Raw genomic sequence first — 16,743 nt, 5'->3', positions numbered from 1 at the left:
TCTGATCTGTTTGTTTTTGTTTTACTGTGTTGTACTGTGCTGTACCACTATATGCCTGTTTGTTTTCTAACGAGATGGAGAGGGCTTGGGTCTGAATGGGAGGAGGAAAGGTGGGAAGGAATAGGGGTAAGGAAACCACAACCAGAATACATTGTATGAAAAGTATCTATAAAAGATAAAAGAAAAAACCAAAGGCACGCTAGAAAAAACTAGAATAGAATAAGGCATTAGCAATTGGGGGGGTGGGGGTGGGTGGGGAGAGGAAGACTAGGAATTTGAGAGCACCCATGGCAGTGTAGTGAGACTATTCAAAAACAAAACACAAAACCAAACCAGACCAAACCGAGCAAAATAAACCCAGCAACAAATAGCAGACTTGTTAGGTTTAATAAACCTAAAATTTTAGTTTTCACAGAAACACTGAAGAATCCCAGAATGAGAGTTTTAAGATTAGAACGGAGGTCAAGGTGATGGAAATGTACCTCAACTTAAAAGGAAGGTTCTCTGAGTTCGAGCCTGGCGTCTATGCTGCCTAGGCACTTCCCCTTAGCTCCCTATTACCCAGGGGAGCAACTGAGTCCAACTAGGCTAAAGGACAATGTAGAGGCCCATGAACCCAGATGAAGTCAGGGCTCTGGACCAAAGGACTTCAACCCCTCCCGCCCCACCACAACTGCGGGTTCCCCTTGTCCTCCAGCGCCCCCTACTGGTATTCGGCGAGCCTCTGGTACAGGTGACATCTGCAGAGGCATGCGGGTGGGTGGGACCCGTCCAAATGCAGGGAGTCACTGTGTGCTCAGCGGCTCCACCCGCAGCCACAGCCCGCCCTCCGCGCGCAGGATCAGCTCGGGCTTCCGGCGCGGCTCCTTGTCATCTGGCAGGACGCGGAAGCGCAACAGTGTCAGTGCCAGCGCCACCTTCATCTCGTTCATAGCGAAAGTCTGTCCTATGCAGTTCCTGCAGGAGGACGGGGTGGGGACTCCGACTGTGCCCTTTGCCGGGATTCAGACAGGCGTCCTCAGACGCAACCTGACCCGGTCCACATCTCAGGTTGAGAGATGCTAATATACCGAGCACACCACTAATGCTTAATTCAAACCTTGCCCAGAGTTTGAATTAAGGGGACTCTGACTGTGACTCCAATTCCACCCTTCAATCTGGCCTAGGTACCTTCCTCCACTAGTCAGCCAGGTGGAGGGCACCCAGGGGGAACTAACTTATTTGGGACCCCCTCGTCTGCGAAGCATTCTGGATCCGGTGAACCTCAGTCAAACCTCAGAGCCCAACTCACATGAACACATTAGTTCAGGGTTGTGGTTCTTGGATTTCCCCAAGCCTTGCTCTGTACCTCCTTACTTCACCTGCCAAGATGCAGGAAGGAAATCCGGATCCTTACTGTCTCGACTTTCCCTCCTTTCCATCTTGCCTAAACCTTTGCCCCACCATCTCAAGCCTCCTGTCATTACCTGGGCCCAGCGGAGAAGGGAATAAAAGCCAGAGGTGACCTGTTCTTGATATTCTCTGGGTCAAAGCGGAAGGGGTCGTAGACCTGAAAGAGACAGTGAGTGGCATCTCTTAGCACAGCCAGAGACAGAATCCCGTATGTGCTAGGGTCGGTAAGTTCTGATTTCCCCAGCCCAAAACTTCTCCCTCCTCTAGGATCCTTGTGATGAAAAAGAATGGGAGAATGGGGCTACAGCACCTCAGGGTCGGGCCACACAGTTGGGTTGTGATGGGTTCCAAAAATATTGATGATGCAGATGACACCTGTATGAAGCGGGGCCAGGAGGTTAAGCCTGCTGCTGAATAAAACTTTGCTATGTGCCCAGGGCCTTTCTTCCCTGTCCCCGTGGGCACCTTTAGGGATGACTCGGCCATCTGGGAGCTCCATGTCTTGGGTACAACGACGGGAGATGACCGTGACTGGGGGGGTGCAGCCGCAGACTCTCCTTGATGCACATGGTCAGGAAGGGCAGCTGGGCCAGGTCGTCCCTGAGGAACACACCACACAATTGTCCAGGAGCAAAACAGATCAGGCCCTGTGTTGGCCATATAACCTTTCCTCACAGTGCTAAAACATTTCCAAGGAAAGAAGAGAAGTAGGAAAATACTGGAGAGAATTTAGTCAGGTATCTTTAGAAGCTTTTTCTGAACCAAACACATCCAAATGTCCATCATAAAAAGCAACTCAAAATTGCTTAAAGAAGTCTTCCTTTGGTAAAAACAAAGTAAAATCAAAATGAATTAAGAAGCAATGAAGACACCCTACCGATCTCTGTTTCTACTGCCTCCTCCTCTCCCTCCCACCCTCCTATCTGCTGTCTCTTCCCTCCACACTGTCTTACTTTTCTCCTTTTCCCACCCTGCTCCTTCACATACAAACACTCTATGCTCTCTTTTCTCCTATGATCATCTTTCTCCCTCATCATTCCGTCTACTCTCCTACTTCTTTTGCTCCTGTTCTTCTCCCTATACTTCATCACTCCTCTTTCTTTCTCCTACATCCTCCCCCTTTTCTCCAACGAATTTTCCTCACTATTTCTTATCCTCCTCCTCCTCTCAACACCCTTCTGCCTCACTATGTAACATATTTGTCTAAACTAAAACATTCCATCCCAGAGGGAACTCCAAAAGACTCAGGGTGCGCATAAAACTTACAAGGATCAAAGTGTGAGCAACTCACAAGTCTTAGGAAATTTCTGAAACCCATAAGACCCACAAGACCCATCCTCAAGGTTAAATAAAAGGTAATAACTACTGGACAGAGATTCTCTAGGAGCTCCAAGAATGTAGGGTTTTTTTTTTTTTTTTTTTGAGTCTTTATCGATATTAGGGTGAGATTTTCAGTGACACAGCTATAAACAGCCCCTCATCATTACTCATGTGAGTAACCCTAATAAACTCATTGTTTTGCCAATGATTTTGATCACTTTTTGGCCTGTTGTCCATGAAAGCAAGTAGGCATTTGTTCACATCTCCCCAAGAAAAGTCACAAAACACCCCTCTTCTTATCTCTATACTTTTTTGCCACCTCCTCTTCCCTGGACCTTAGTTCCAACCACATGTCTCCCAATTCTCATTCAGGATCCTAAATTGAAACATATCCTTGTTTCTCTTACTTTAAACCTCACACCTGCCAGCCAGTGTGTCCTGGGGAGTGCCCTGACGCAGGACTGTTCTCCCACCAAGCTTGGAGCTCCTGACAACACTTCTTTCAGCTGCATCCTTAGCACAGGATGGACTTCTCATAAAATTGTTATGGGAATCCATTATGGGACAATTTGCTGAATGGGTAGGTGGATGATACAATGGATTGCATAGAACATTGTACCCCAAGGTGTCACTTATGAATTCCTATTCTGAAAGAGATAGGGAAGAGAAGAGCAAACAGGCAGGGAGGGGAGACACTGAGAACAAATGTTATGTGAGACAAAGGAGAGGACGGAAAGTTTATATATATTGAACATCCGCAAAGCGCCATCATCTGCCCTCACACACTATTATATTGTCAGCAATTCTCTTTGAAGTTTAAATATTTCTGTCCCAAAGCATAAATTTCCTCTTGGTAATGAGGCAGATACTATTCCCATCAAGTAGTAATGGAAGAATCATAAAAAGGAGACCCCCTCCTCTACTTGAGGAGCAGAGCCAGGGGAGAGGCCCAGTAAGACACCGAGACCTATGCTCACCACTCAATCTCTGTAGACTCTCGGTCCCTCAGGAGCTCCCGCACCTCCTGCCGGCAGCGCTCCTGGTGTTCTGGGTGCCTCGCCAGGTTGTACAGGGTCCAGGAGAGCCCACTGGCTGTGGTGTCATGGCCTGCAGGGCAGACAAGTAGGCTTAGGTTTCAAAGCTACTTCAGCACCACAAAGTGGGTAGCAACCAGGCAGGGAGAAGCCCAGGAAAGATGGGAAAAGGGGTGATGGATGATAGTGGGATGATAGTTGAATGGATAGGGTCCATTCGACATGTTCCTGAAATGGAGGTTTCCCGTTCACTCTGTAGTCCCACACCGGGAGCCTCACCCTCAAACATGAAGGTGTCAGCCTCTGCTCTAATGTCCTCATCTGACAGCTCCTTTCCATCTTCATCCTGGAGACAGACAAGACAAGACACCAGATCACAGCAGTTCTGGGTCTATGTCTAACTTGAGACAGCTCTTAGATCCCCAAGCCCACTGTGCCTCTGCATCTCTCTTGATCATCATCAGAGGTCTCCACCCCTAGACTGTCCTGCCTCCTGTTTTGTGATTGTTTGTTTTTCCTTGTTGAAGGAGTTGATGACCTCTGAATATCTTCCCGTTTCTGCGTGGTGGGAGATTTCTAGGAAACAAAGGAGCAAGTAACCTTGCATATAGGATGATTTCATGGCCGCATCCCTTTAAAGTTGGAGCACAAACATTACTCTCATTACAAGGATCTCCTCCTTAGGAAGGAGGAGTGGATCACTTTCTGTCAATTGTTCCATAATTGTTTGGTGGGAATGGTATCTCCCTACCCCCTTGTCAGCAAGGGAAATGCTGCACACTGAGACAGAAAGGGTTGGACTGGCAGGAGAAACACTAATATAACATTGTGCAAGCACAGATGATGTCATCTTACATACGACCAGCAACTAAACTTCTCCTTCTCTTTCTTTTTCACTTGTAAATATTTCCGTGTTTTCCCCTATGACTGTTTTATCCTGCACCGAAGTTCGTATTGTGTTCTCTCACTTGATTCGTGGGTGCTACATGCAGAAAATGTACCTCCTGTCCTCTGAAATCCATTAGGCTTGCAAACCTGTAGAACTTACCTGTGATTGGAGAAAACTTGCTTACATTCCAGAATAAAGTTTTCTCAACATGCAGTGGTATTTGTGCATGAATATACCATCATGAAATGCATTAGTTTGCACACTCAAAAATTAATTTAAAAATATTCTCTTCTGCTCTCTCGTCTCTTACTCTCTTCCGATCTCAACATTGCTTCCTCCCCATGCTCCCATCTCGTCTCCTTATTTCCACACCCCTCTCCTCTTTCATCTCCTCTTTCTCCTTTTCCATCTATTCGTATTTCTCCTTTTCCATCTATTCGTACTCCCTGAAATGAAGAAGACACAGATGTGCCAAATATCCTGTGAAACTTGTGAGATTCATAACGTATTGATCTTTTCCTATGCTGTAAGACCTGCTGAACACACAGATGAAATCATCACATCACCTGAGAAAGGAGGAGCCAGGGATAGAAAGCCATTCTTATAATCCTAGACTGGCTGCTGTTATTGTTTGGGATAACGGATAGGCTGCCCTGATCTTGCAGGTGCACAGTTCTAGGCATACATACTGATACAGATATGTTTTCTCAACAGCATATTAAGTTATAAATAGAGTAAAATCTGAGGTCCTTCAGCTTCAGATCTAGCAGGGGTGTGCTGAGTGGATTCTGCTGTTATCTCTATAATTTCTCTTTCTAGCTTGTTCCTCCTTTCCTCAAATGACTTCCATGGCCCTTAGGTAGCCTCTACATCAAGTCCCAAATCAGAACTGTTTTTTGATCCCATATTTGGCCTTGTCATTAATCCTACCCCTTAAAGCCGAGCTTGTGGCACAACCGTGTAGTCCTCGACTTGGGAAGTTGGGACAGCAGGATCCATTCACTGACAACACAGTCAGACTGGTCTAAAAAATGCTAACCATACCTGGCACGCATCTGTAATTCGAGTGTTCAAGGTGAGGGTAGGAAGAACATGAGATTGAGGGTCAGCCAGGGTTATTTAGTGAAATTCTATCTTAAAAAAAAAAAAAAAAAAAAACCCACTGGGCAGTGGTGGCACACGCCTTTAATCCCAGCACTTGGGAGGCAGAGGCAGGCGGATTTCTGAGTTCGAGGCCAGCCTGGTCTACAGAGTGAGTTCCAGGACAGCCAGGGCTACACAGAGAAACCCCGTCTCGAAAAAAACAAACAAACAAAACAAAACAAAAAAAACCAAAAACCTTGCAAACGCAAAAAGAGCTATTTAATGAATTGATTAACTTCTTTTGAGGTGGGGTTGCACTGTGTATCCTTGACTGGCCTGGAGCTTAATATGTAGACCAGGCTGGCCTCAAACTCACCATGATCTTCCTACTGCTGCCTGAGGAATACTGGGATTAAAGGTGTCCATTATCACACTCAACAAATTAAGTCTAAGCAGCACGATTGCGCCTCCTGAGAACCCACCTTGGTCAGCAGCAGCACATCGATGAAGTCCAGGGTTTTGGCCTTGGCCTTTGCCCTGATGACATCATCTTCACGCTTCCCGGGGAGAGTACGTCGTCGATCCTGAATGACCGCATCCGTGAAGTTGTGCACCAGGTGGCAGGCCTTGTGAAAGCGCCGCCCATTATGGGTAAGCTGATAGAGTGAGTCTACGTGTAGGAGCACCTGCTGGAACCGTTTGGCTACTAAGGCACTGAGCTCCAAGATGGCAGAAATATACTCACTGGGCTTCCTGCATGAGTACAGCATGAAAGGAAACAAGAATTCAGCAAAACCGAAGCTCAATATTTCCCAACAGGATACTCAGTAGTCAGAAACAGATGGCCGTACAAATACATGAGTGCCATTAGTGGTGACATTTGACTGTGAAGTCTCACTTATCTCTATAGCCCATCTTCATGAGCATCCAAGAGCAGCACAGATGTCACTCCTTCCTTTTCTTTCCTTCCCCAGATCTAGCTCTCATCCACCTGCTTTCCAACACCTGACTCAGCTAGGAACTCTCTTTCTTTCAATAGTCTGGTCTTTTCAAGAGGATCCCTGCATTTAGTGACAGTCCCACCTTGTCTACAAGACAATCAGTGTCTACAGAGCTGCTATGATCTTGCTCATTTACTGTGGTTTGGAGATGTCTCCCAAACGTCCATCTCTGGGACTTTTAGAAACTGTCAAGAGCATTAAGAGATAGGGCTTAATCGAGGGTGGCTAGGCCATTATAAGTGTGCCTTGGAGAGAATATTAGGACCCTGACCCTTTCCTGACTCTCTTTACTTCCTGACATGACGAAAACATTTTCCTTAACACATGCTCCCAACAAAACAATAGCATCAAAAAGCCATCAACAAAATATTGCAAAACTATGAAAAAAAAACAAACAAAAAACAAAACAAAACAAAAAACCCAACCAAACAAAAATCCCCCCTTTAAAAAATTAACTAAGTACACTAAAAAATTTTGTGACAGCAACAGAAGTGACTGTAAACACCAACACTCGAGGTAGAAATGATAGGAGAACATTCCCACCTCTGGCCGGCTTTCAATGTCTGATAGTTTAGACACTATGTTGCAGTATACTGATGGTCAATTTGACAAGATCTCGAATCATCATGTAGACAGAATTCTGAGCACATCTGGAGTCTCAAGACTGTGTTAATAAGGTGAGAATACTCATCCTAATCAGAGCAACACTATTCCATAAATGGGTGTTTCAGACTCTCTGCTTCTTTGCTGTGTAGGCAATGTGATCATCAGTCTCTCATTCCTCCACAGTGACTCCCTTAACTCGAAGGACTTCCCCTCAACTTTAACCCAAAGCAAACCCTTCCCTCTATTAAGTTGTTTCTCATTGCACCAACAAGAAACACAGATAATACATGAAATTGGTACCAGAAATGGGGTCATAATTGTAATAATCCTGACAATGCAGTTCTTAGGCCTTTGAAACTTTTGTAGAAGAAATGTAGAATTTAAAATGCTGATCCAGAAACACCATTACATTCTGTATGGGGAGTTTAAAGGGAAATTATGATTGGAAGTTGAGAGACCAGAATGTCAAAGAGAAATGCAGACAATGGAGACCTAGGTCATATGGTTTTGCTTTTTTTTGGGGGGGGGGGGCATCAATTAGGAAATAGACTAGAATTCATTCTAGCTATTTTTCTGTCAATCAATTTGACAGCATTCTATCTAGTCCTCAGAACATGTGTGGGGCTGAATTAAAAGGTGATAGCCCACCAGGATGGTGCATACCTGTAATCTCAGCACTCAGGTGGCAGCGACAGGTGGATCTCTCTGTGGAGCAGGCTGGCCTGAGTTCTAGGCCAGCCTGGTCCACAGAGTGAGTTTCAGAATAACCAGGGCTATTCAGAGAAGTCTTGTCACACACACACACACACACACACACACACACACACACACACACACACACACAAATAAAAACAAAACAACAAAACAAAAGCAAAAAGAAAAAAAGGTGATAGACCTTTTGAGTGACAGAAATTTCAAGATGGTATAAATATTCAGGTTATGGAATGACTTCTACTCACACACTTGTTTGTGTTTAAAATGAGAACTGAGTTTCAGGTGTGCAAAAGGAGAAAGCTAGACAAGCCTAAGCACACTCATCACTCTCTGCTTCCTGACTGCAGACACAAGGTAGCCACCCTGCTGCCTTTCCTTCCGCCACCATGATGGGGTTTTCCTTAAACTGTGAGCTGAAATAAACCCTCCCTTAAGTTGCTTTTATCAATTATTTTGTTACAGCTGTGAGAAAAGTATCTAATTCATGTCAACCTGACAATTTCATATCTAATGTGTCTCCTCTATACCAGATGAATATGATCTACTCACCTGCATCCATGGTCCTTGTTCAAAATCACCTCTTCTTAGAAGCCTCCTTTTTCCCTACTCGCCACCCATCCCTACTGTACCACCTTCCCAAGTCCATACTCCAGGTTCCCAGGCCAAAGGGAGGGACTCACTCCTGACAGTTGCTATCAAAACTGAAGACACACTTCTGCAGACTGTCCAAGGTCATCAGGCTGATGTTCTTAAACATGTCCAGACGGGTGTTGCCACCTGAGGCTAGGCGCTGCCACTTGGCCTTTACAGAAAAAAGAAGCAACACCCATAACCAGGTCTGAGCTCCTGAGATTTTTCCCCAATCACAACTACAATAACTGATACCCAAAATTAGCCTCCCACATCTCTGGCCAAACACTTGACTCCAGGGTTAACCAGGCGGGAGTGTTATAAGTTGGACATAAAGCTATCTCTATGTCAGGTATGGCAATGTCCATTGTTTTCTAAGCATCTTTTCTAAATGTTCTGAGCAAAAATTCATCCCAGTGTTTTTCACCTGGACTGTTTCACAGATATTTCAGAAAACCTTGAGAGATCCAGAGATGGCCTTCCATGGGCAAACATCAGGCTTGTTTCAGCTTGTTATAAAAGCAGGGTCCCCAAAACTAAGTTACACAATACAGAGCATCCGCTGCCTCCTCTGAAGGCCATTTGTGATGCCCCATGGAATTTATATGCTTTCAGGAAAGAGTGGAAGCCAGGAGTGCACAAGAGTACCTGACTACCTTCTGTACTTGAATAAGGAATCTTGTATGGTCTGGCAGAATCCACAAGTGTTGGGGTTGGTCTGGGGCTGCTATGCATTCCAATGTTAAATTCTGTACCCTAAGATCTGGTTGCCCCAAGACAAGTGAATTCTCAAGTACACCAGCTTTTGTTCTGCAAAATCTTGCTCCCCAAGTTAATTGATCAATAACAGTCTAAAGCCAATTATTGAGCGATAGAGAAAGAAAGGCAGGACTTGAAGATGGGTGAACGGTCTCAGGACAGACCAGGGGAGGAAAAAGGAGGAGAGAAAGGGAGGAAGAAGCCTCCATGATAGGAGAGGGACTATGAGCATGTAGCCAGGAGAAATAGCAAGTAACAAGGGACATATGGCTGGGGTGTAAGTTAGAATAGCTCAAAACCTAATCTAAGGCTTCCCACTTGTAAATAAAATACCAGGATTGTGTGTCTTTTATATTGGCTAACTAGAATACAAAAATATCATTTACACACAAGTAAACCAGCTGAGCTGTCAGCTAGCAAGTAGAAAACTGTTAGCCCTTCATGCAGCTCTCACACTCTTGTCTGTCTTATTCCTCAACCCAGTATGTGAGTTTTCAGTAATGTCCCTTACAGTGCTGAGCCTATTCTACCCCCCCCCCTTTGTTTTTGTGTTAGATTGATGACTTTGACTAATATACTCTTAAAAAAAGGAAGAGGCTAGAACTTCAATGAAACCTAAGCTTCAGGTGACTTCCAGCTTCTCTCCTATGGAACTCTGTGCCGTAGGAACAAGCCCAGGATGCTGAAACTATGCTAAATTAGCTTGAAGTTGGTAAAATCCCAACTTCAAGGAATTCATAATCAAGGAATTATGCTTATTATTGGGCAAGCTGACTGACAGCTGGTCACATGCCATACACATGTGACCCATACTCTGTTCAGAAGAGCCAACCCCCCTGACTCACACCCCTATTAGCAACATCAGACCTTGTTGTTTCAAAATCAGTGTTTGTGGAAGTGCCTTGCTCCTTACTGGCAGTTTCTAGGTAGTTTTCAAGTCTGCATTTAGTTTTTAGGGCCACCACCTGAGAAAATAGAACCTAACTCTTTATAAGCACTCACCATGTGTGAAGACATGGCTCTGTGGTATTGTCTTGGATACAAAATAGAGAGGAAAAATAAAACCACAGCCCCATTGTGGTGGTTTAAATTTGCTTGGCCCACAGAGTGGCCCTATTAGGAGGTGTGGCCTTGTTGGAGTAGTGTGGCCTTGTTAGAGGAAGTGTGTCACTGTGGAGGTAGGCGTTGAGACCCTAGCTGCCCATAAGACAGTCACTCCTGGCTGTAATCTGATCAACATAGATTCATGCAGAAACTCTCAGCTCCTTCTTCAGTACTTGTCTACCTGCACACTTCATAGCAATGAAAAATTTAATTAAGACATCCATCTTAACCCTTTAGAGAACAGATCAGACCTATCTGAAGTTCCTTTGCCTCAGACTCCAGCTGAGAACCTGAGTTTCAGAGACTCACATGCATGATGTTGGTGCTGTCATTGAAAATCTTCACATAGGGTTTCAGGATGTTGAAGTGGAAGGCGGGTTGTCAGCAGGCGGCGGTGGCGGCTCCACTTGTCCCCAGCACTCACCAGGAGCCCATCCCCTGGGAGGGCAGTGATGGCAGTGAGCATGGCATCGTGTTCCCGTCCACCCCCTGGGGATTTTCCTGGGTTCCTTCATCTGTAGTACTCACCCAGCCAGGGTTTTCAGGAAACTGTAGAAGATTACTTCCTTTAGGGCAACTGAAGCTGACATGAACAAGGACGATCAGGGCCCATGAAGAGGCTAGGAAATGAACTTTCAGAGAGTGTGGGGGCAGGGCTCAGCAAGGTGTATTCATGTCTGCCCCAAACCTAGCATGACATGGTTAGAGAAAGGAACATAGGATGCAGAGGAGGAGGAAGAAGAAAAGGAGGAGAACAAGGAGAAGGAGGAAGAGGAAGATAAGGAGGAAGAGGAAGCAGGATACTAGCTAGATGAGATGGAAACAACTCACTTCACTATCACTTGGTTTCAACATAGTCGACTATGTCTGCCCTTCACGTGTAGCATGACATTCTACAGACCTAGAATACCTGACCATCCCAGCATGCTCGGACATCTAATATAGATATGTGTCATGGATATATAGGGAGTAACATGGGCTAACATGGCTGAAGCAAAGTGACCTACCCTGAATGACCCCATCTGCTTTAAAATGGGAATAGATGATCTGATATATCTCAATGTGCCCCCATAGGTAGGTCCCAGATATCATTTTAAAATAGTCACAATAATCTCACAGATATGGCATCGATGTGGTCCAATTGGGCATCAGACTTGCCTCAAACAAGAAATCTCAGCCATGTTTCTATCTCAGTGGGACTGAAAAAGCAACAAATGTCAGAAAACTCCCAAATGGCCAAAGTGTTTTCATCAGGAGAAAAAGTATAATTTCAAATAATTGCTCAAGCAAGAAACGGATGTGCTCCAAGTGGCCACAGCTCTGTGTGAGCTCCAGATAGGGCCATATTCATTTGATTAAACTTGATTCATACCTGGGACAACATGCACCAGTTGTTATAGTGTGAATATGAAATACCCTTCATCAGTTTGGCTTTTGAAAGATTTTGTCCTCAGATGCTGCCTTTATTTTGGAAGATTCTAGAAATCTTAGGAAGTGGAACTTAGCTAGAGAACAGAGGTAGTAACATCTTGAACTTTGAAACATCTTGAACTGAGTCTCCCTCTTCTCCCTTTCCTCTCCTCTTCTAGCCAGTTATGTGTATGTCTTTCTTTTATCACTATGAATCCTGAATCACAAGTAAAAATCAATCTTTGCTCAATGAAGTTGTGCTAGTAATAGCAACAAGAAGAGCTAATACCACAGGTGTGATCAGGTGTGATCACAGGTGTGATCAGGTGTGATCACAGGTGTGATCAGGTGTGATCACAGGTGTGATCAGGTGTGATCACAGGTGTGATCAGGAGATGGCCATACCACTCTAGTTGCAGGCATACATAAGGTGAGGCAGAGGCAAGGGAATCAGTACAGCAGTCCCATCTATCTGCATTCTGGTCACCTGCACAGCTGGAGACAGCACAGAGACCTCAGCAGTAGACAAACAGGCTAGTCCAATGTCCACTTGGATCAGAAAACAGATGTCTCTTTGATGTGGATGGAGGTTGGAGATAACCACTTGCCAGGTCTCCATCTGCCCGTCCCATATACCCCGAGTGGTACATACCACACCATGAGTGCCCAGGACACCTTTCCTCTCAGCTCTGAATGGAGGTGAGTAGAGAGGAATCCCAAGATCTCTAGGCTTTCCAAGAAAAGGACTGCTAAGGCAGATGGCCACAGGGAGCCCTGAAGATTCTACCATCCTCTGGGCTGAGTCCAGCCTGGGCTTTCTTCTAATATATTCAGCAAAAGGTAGAGAAAGCTAAGAGCAAGAAGGACTAGGCTACTTCAGAAATCACATAGAAGCATGAGCGCAGAGACTAGAAACCCTCAGTTTCCCACAGGTACACCACCACCAGCTTCTTCTAAGTACCTGAGGCACTGAGAACAGATCGGATGGTGTCAGGGTGGCACAGAGTGATGATAGGGAGGATGGGACCCAACCATGTCATGAAGCCCTGGGGGTAGGTGGCCACCAACTTTGTCACCTCCTTCAGACCATGCTCAGTGGGAGTGATCTACAAGCAAGAGAGGAATAGTCACCTCCTGAGGTGGTTTGTCAGGACTCAAGCACATTATGCTACGACATGGTCAGAGAGAAGCTGATACAGCATGACATCTGGATATCTCTAGGATGGTGTTTCCAGAAGACATTAGTGTTTGCATCAGTAGTCTCAGTCAGGATGATCCACCCTCTACGGGGTGGGACAGCACCATCCAACCCACCAAAGAAACATAGAGCAGTGGTCCTCAACCTTCTTAATGCTGCTACCCTTTAATACAGTTCCTCATGTTGTGGCAACCCCCAACCATAAAATTATTTTGTTGCTACTTCATAGCTGTAATTTTGCTACCATTATGAATCATAATATAAATATCCAATATTTGATATGTAACACATATCAACCTGTGTGTAGAGACCCCTAGGCTAAGGACTGGTAATATAGAGCAATTAAATAAAGGAGTCTCAACCTCATTTCCTGATTGCAATAGACATCTTCTTCTGCCCACAGACATCACAGTGCAAATTCTTGACTTTTGGACCTTGTTGCAGGATATTTGATCATACTGTGAACCCCAAGTTAGTGTTGTTTACTAGAAAAAATGTTTCTAGTTGTAGTGTGGCTCAGCCCTTCACACTCACCTTTGATCCCTCTGATTTGAATACAGTCACACCCTTAGTACACACCTTTAATCCCAAGCAATGAAGGGAAAATTGATTTGTAGAAAGAAGCGCCCATGTTTGAAAGTGATGTCTAATTGAGTGGCAGACAAAGTGACGAATCAGAGAAAGAGGTGACAGACTAGGATATGCCCAACTCCCACAAGAGGAAAGAGGAAGGGGAAGCTTCTTAAAAGAATAGTGTGGAGAAAAAGAAGAAAAGGAGAGAGAGGAAAGGGAGGGGAAGGGGGAGGGGAGGAGAAGAGGGAGGGAGGAGGAGGAGAGGAGGAGGAGAGGAGAGAGAAAGAGAGAGAAGCCAGATTGGATCAGTCAACCTGGAGAGGAGTTTAGGCCAGCACAGGCTGAGTTAACCAGCCAGTCAGAGTTGGAAAGAATAAACAAGGGTCAGCTTATCATCAGTAAGTCTCAGAGACTGAAAACTTCTAGGCTAGGTAAGATTCGACAGAGGCCAGGAGTTAGCTGGCTCAGGCAGTAAGCATCACAGACAACAATTCCTCATGCAAATAAAGGTTACTTTACAGACTCTACCCTAATCCCATGGCTCCTCTCTCCCTCAAGGATCTCCCCATACACAGGATGCCAACCCTTTGGCCTCAGATTGAATTATTTACAGGTTGGCTTCCACCTTGCAGATGGCATATTGTAGCATGCTTAGAATCCATAATTTTATAAGCCAATGATCATAACACATGTACCCCCCTCTGCCCTCACTCTTTAATATATACGTGCATGCATTGTATAGAATTTATATATGTATCATGTCTCTCTCTATATACAATATATATGCACTAAATAATCATATAAACACAATCACTGTGTTGCATAATGATGTTCTTATCACTGACAAATACATATGTGTGGTCCTGGTCCTATAAGTTCATAATGGACCCAAAGGATTCCTATGCATAACATCTTTTATTATTGTTATTCTATGTATAGATGTATTTTGATATATAAACACCATTGTCTTACAAATACCTACAATATTTAGGATAACACTTTGCTGTAAAGATTTGCACACATAGCCTACACCAAATGTGTTGTGCTGAGTCTTGCTCCATCTTTTTCAGGGTTACCGCTGAGTCTCAAGGGTCTATCCCAGGGCCAATGGAGAAGTTATGCAGCCTATCCCAGAGACGGCCACCTTGACTTGAGAAGATGAATATTCTCCAGTGGTATTAAAGCCCCAGGGAAAACCATCAGGGAAGGTCTCATGGGGCTTAGGGGTGTTTAGGCAACATTGTAGCCTGTTAGTTGTACCTGACAGCTTGACAGGGCCTCTACTCACCTGAGAAGGAGTCTCAGTTGTGTGGTATTGCCCAGATCAGAGTGGACTGTGGGCACATCTTTGGGGGACTGTCTTAATTGTTAGTTGACTTAGAAGGGCCCAGTTCATTCTATGTGGCACCATTTTCTGCACAGATGGTCCTGGACTGTATTTTTCAAAACCTAGCTAAGCACATGCTTGAGAACGAGCAAGCAGGCATTGTTTCTCCACGCTTTCTGTCTCGAGATCCTGCTGGAGTGCCTGCCTTGACTACAGACTCTTTCCTCTTGAAGTAGTTTTCGGTCAGTGTTTTATCACAACAACAAAATGAAAACAAAACATGGATTCTCCTACATGTTTGTGTCTGCATGCCCTACAGGTCTGCAGTTCCAAAGATGCAAAAGGTCTGCAGAGCAGGAACTAGTCAACCCAGGACAAGAGGTGACCACTAACTCTCTAGATGGGCAAGCAGTTCCTATCTACGAGCCCCCATGCTGTCACCAAACATCACCCTGTGGGTGATGTCACTGACATGTATGGATGTTGTGAGCTTTGCTATTTGCAAGTGAAGCAACTAAGACCAAGTCACCCAAAGGCAAGAACAGACTTGGTCAAAGTCCAAGGTGTGGGGTCAAGGAAGCTTACGGGAGGGTGAGTAGACAACTCTTATCCAGGTTGGGCGACAGGGCTCAACGGTCCATCTTAGGAAGAACTTCCGGCTTTTAAGTAAAAGTGCTTCAGGAACAAGAGGCAGGAAGACCGCCATTGGTCTCCTGTTCCATGTGTGGTAGGAAAGGAATTCCAGAGATTACCCCAGAAAAACATGGAAGCCAGCCTCTGATATGGATTGACAGAAAAATGCACTGACCTTGAACAGAGCTTCTCAAGAGGCCTCAAGTCCAGCAGACAACGAGGGAACACTAGGGGTCCTCACTCTGTATGGTCTACCCTGGAAGCCCCTCAGTGTCCAGCAGTGTAAGAAATGACAGACGAGAAATGAATCCAGAGCCAAGTAGAGATGGAGTGGGGGGCAGGGATATGAGAAAGGCTGATGAGCACTGGTCCTGGTCCGTTCACTCAGAAATAAAAGACCCACAATCTGCTGCTGCACTCACCATGCCCAGATGACCCAAGAACCAATTCCATTTGGGGGGTTGAGGGAAATCACAAAGATAATGATATGTTCTGTAGAAGACATAGATCTGAGTCAGGACACGGGCCAGAGCCAGCAAGCTCCGATCAGCAGCAAAAGCAGCCATGGTGAGGCCTCCAGCCTCAGTCCCAGCCAAAGACAGGTCAACTGTGGCATCCTGTGAGGCAGATGGACAGACAGTGAGATTGGGAGGTCGCAAGAAGGTTGGGCCGTCAGGGATAATGGACCAGGGATATGAATAATGAAGGCTGGTTGTAGGAGAAAAGGAATCCCAGAGATTCTCCATGGGGTGGAGAGAGGAGTAAGATGGAAGGAGGAAGGGAAGGGGAAGAAGGGAGGGAAGGAGGGAGGAGAGAGAGAGAGAGAGAGAGAGAGAGAGAGAGAGAGAGAGAGAGAGAGAGAGAGAAGATGGACCCAAAATGCCTGAGGCTGCCAGGAGATGTTACCTGCAAAACCCCATGTCTGAAGCCAACAGGGTCACTCTAGTTTTTTGGCTTCAAATAGCTGATTATCTGTAAATAAGCAACCAGGCTCAGTGCTTTGTCTAGCCTATATGAGTGCTCTTAGCCAGGCACCTTCTCTCTGAAACAGCAAATTTCCCACAATTCTC

General features: G+C 45.3%; 1 protein-coding gene across 1 annotated transcript; it reads right to left on the bottom strand.

The window, feature by feature from the left end:
- Positions 1-368: 368 nt before the first annotated feature.
- On the bottom strand, positions 369-16,743 carry LOC143435936 (cytochrome P450 4F4-like). The gene is given in 17 exon segments (XM_076919690.1): positions 369-957; positions 1,467-1,549; positions 1,703-1,767; positions 1,858-1,930; positions 1,932-1,992; positions 3,690-3,819; positions 4,026-4,092; positions 6,201-6,471; positions 8,720-8,841; positions 10,842-10,910; positions 10,912-10,970; positions 11,061-11,073; positions 11,075-11,115; positions 12,904-13,048; positions 16,096-16,205; positions 16,208-16,290; positions 16,580-16,743. Coding segments are annotated over 17 exon segments (1,578 nt in total). The 5' UTR covers positions 16,594-16,743; the 3' UTR covers positions 369-785.

The sequence above is a fragment of the Arvicanthis niloticus genome, chromosome 22 (assembly GCF_011762505.2).
Source record: "Arvicanthis niloticus isolate mArvNil1 chromosome 22, mArvNil1.pat.X, whole genome shotgun sequence".
Lineage (NCBI taxonomy): Eukaryota > Metazoa > Chordata > Mammalia > Rodentia > Muridae > Arvicanthis > Arvicanthis niloticus.
This window is presented reverse-complemented; position numbering and strand designations above follow the sequence as displayed.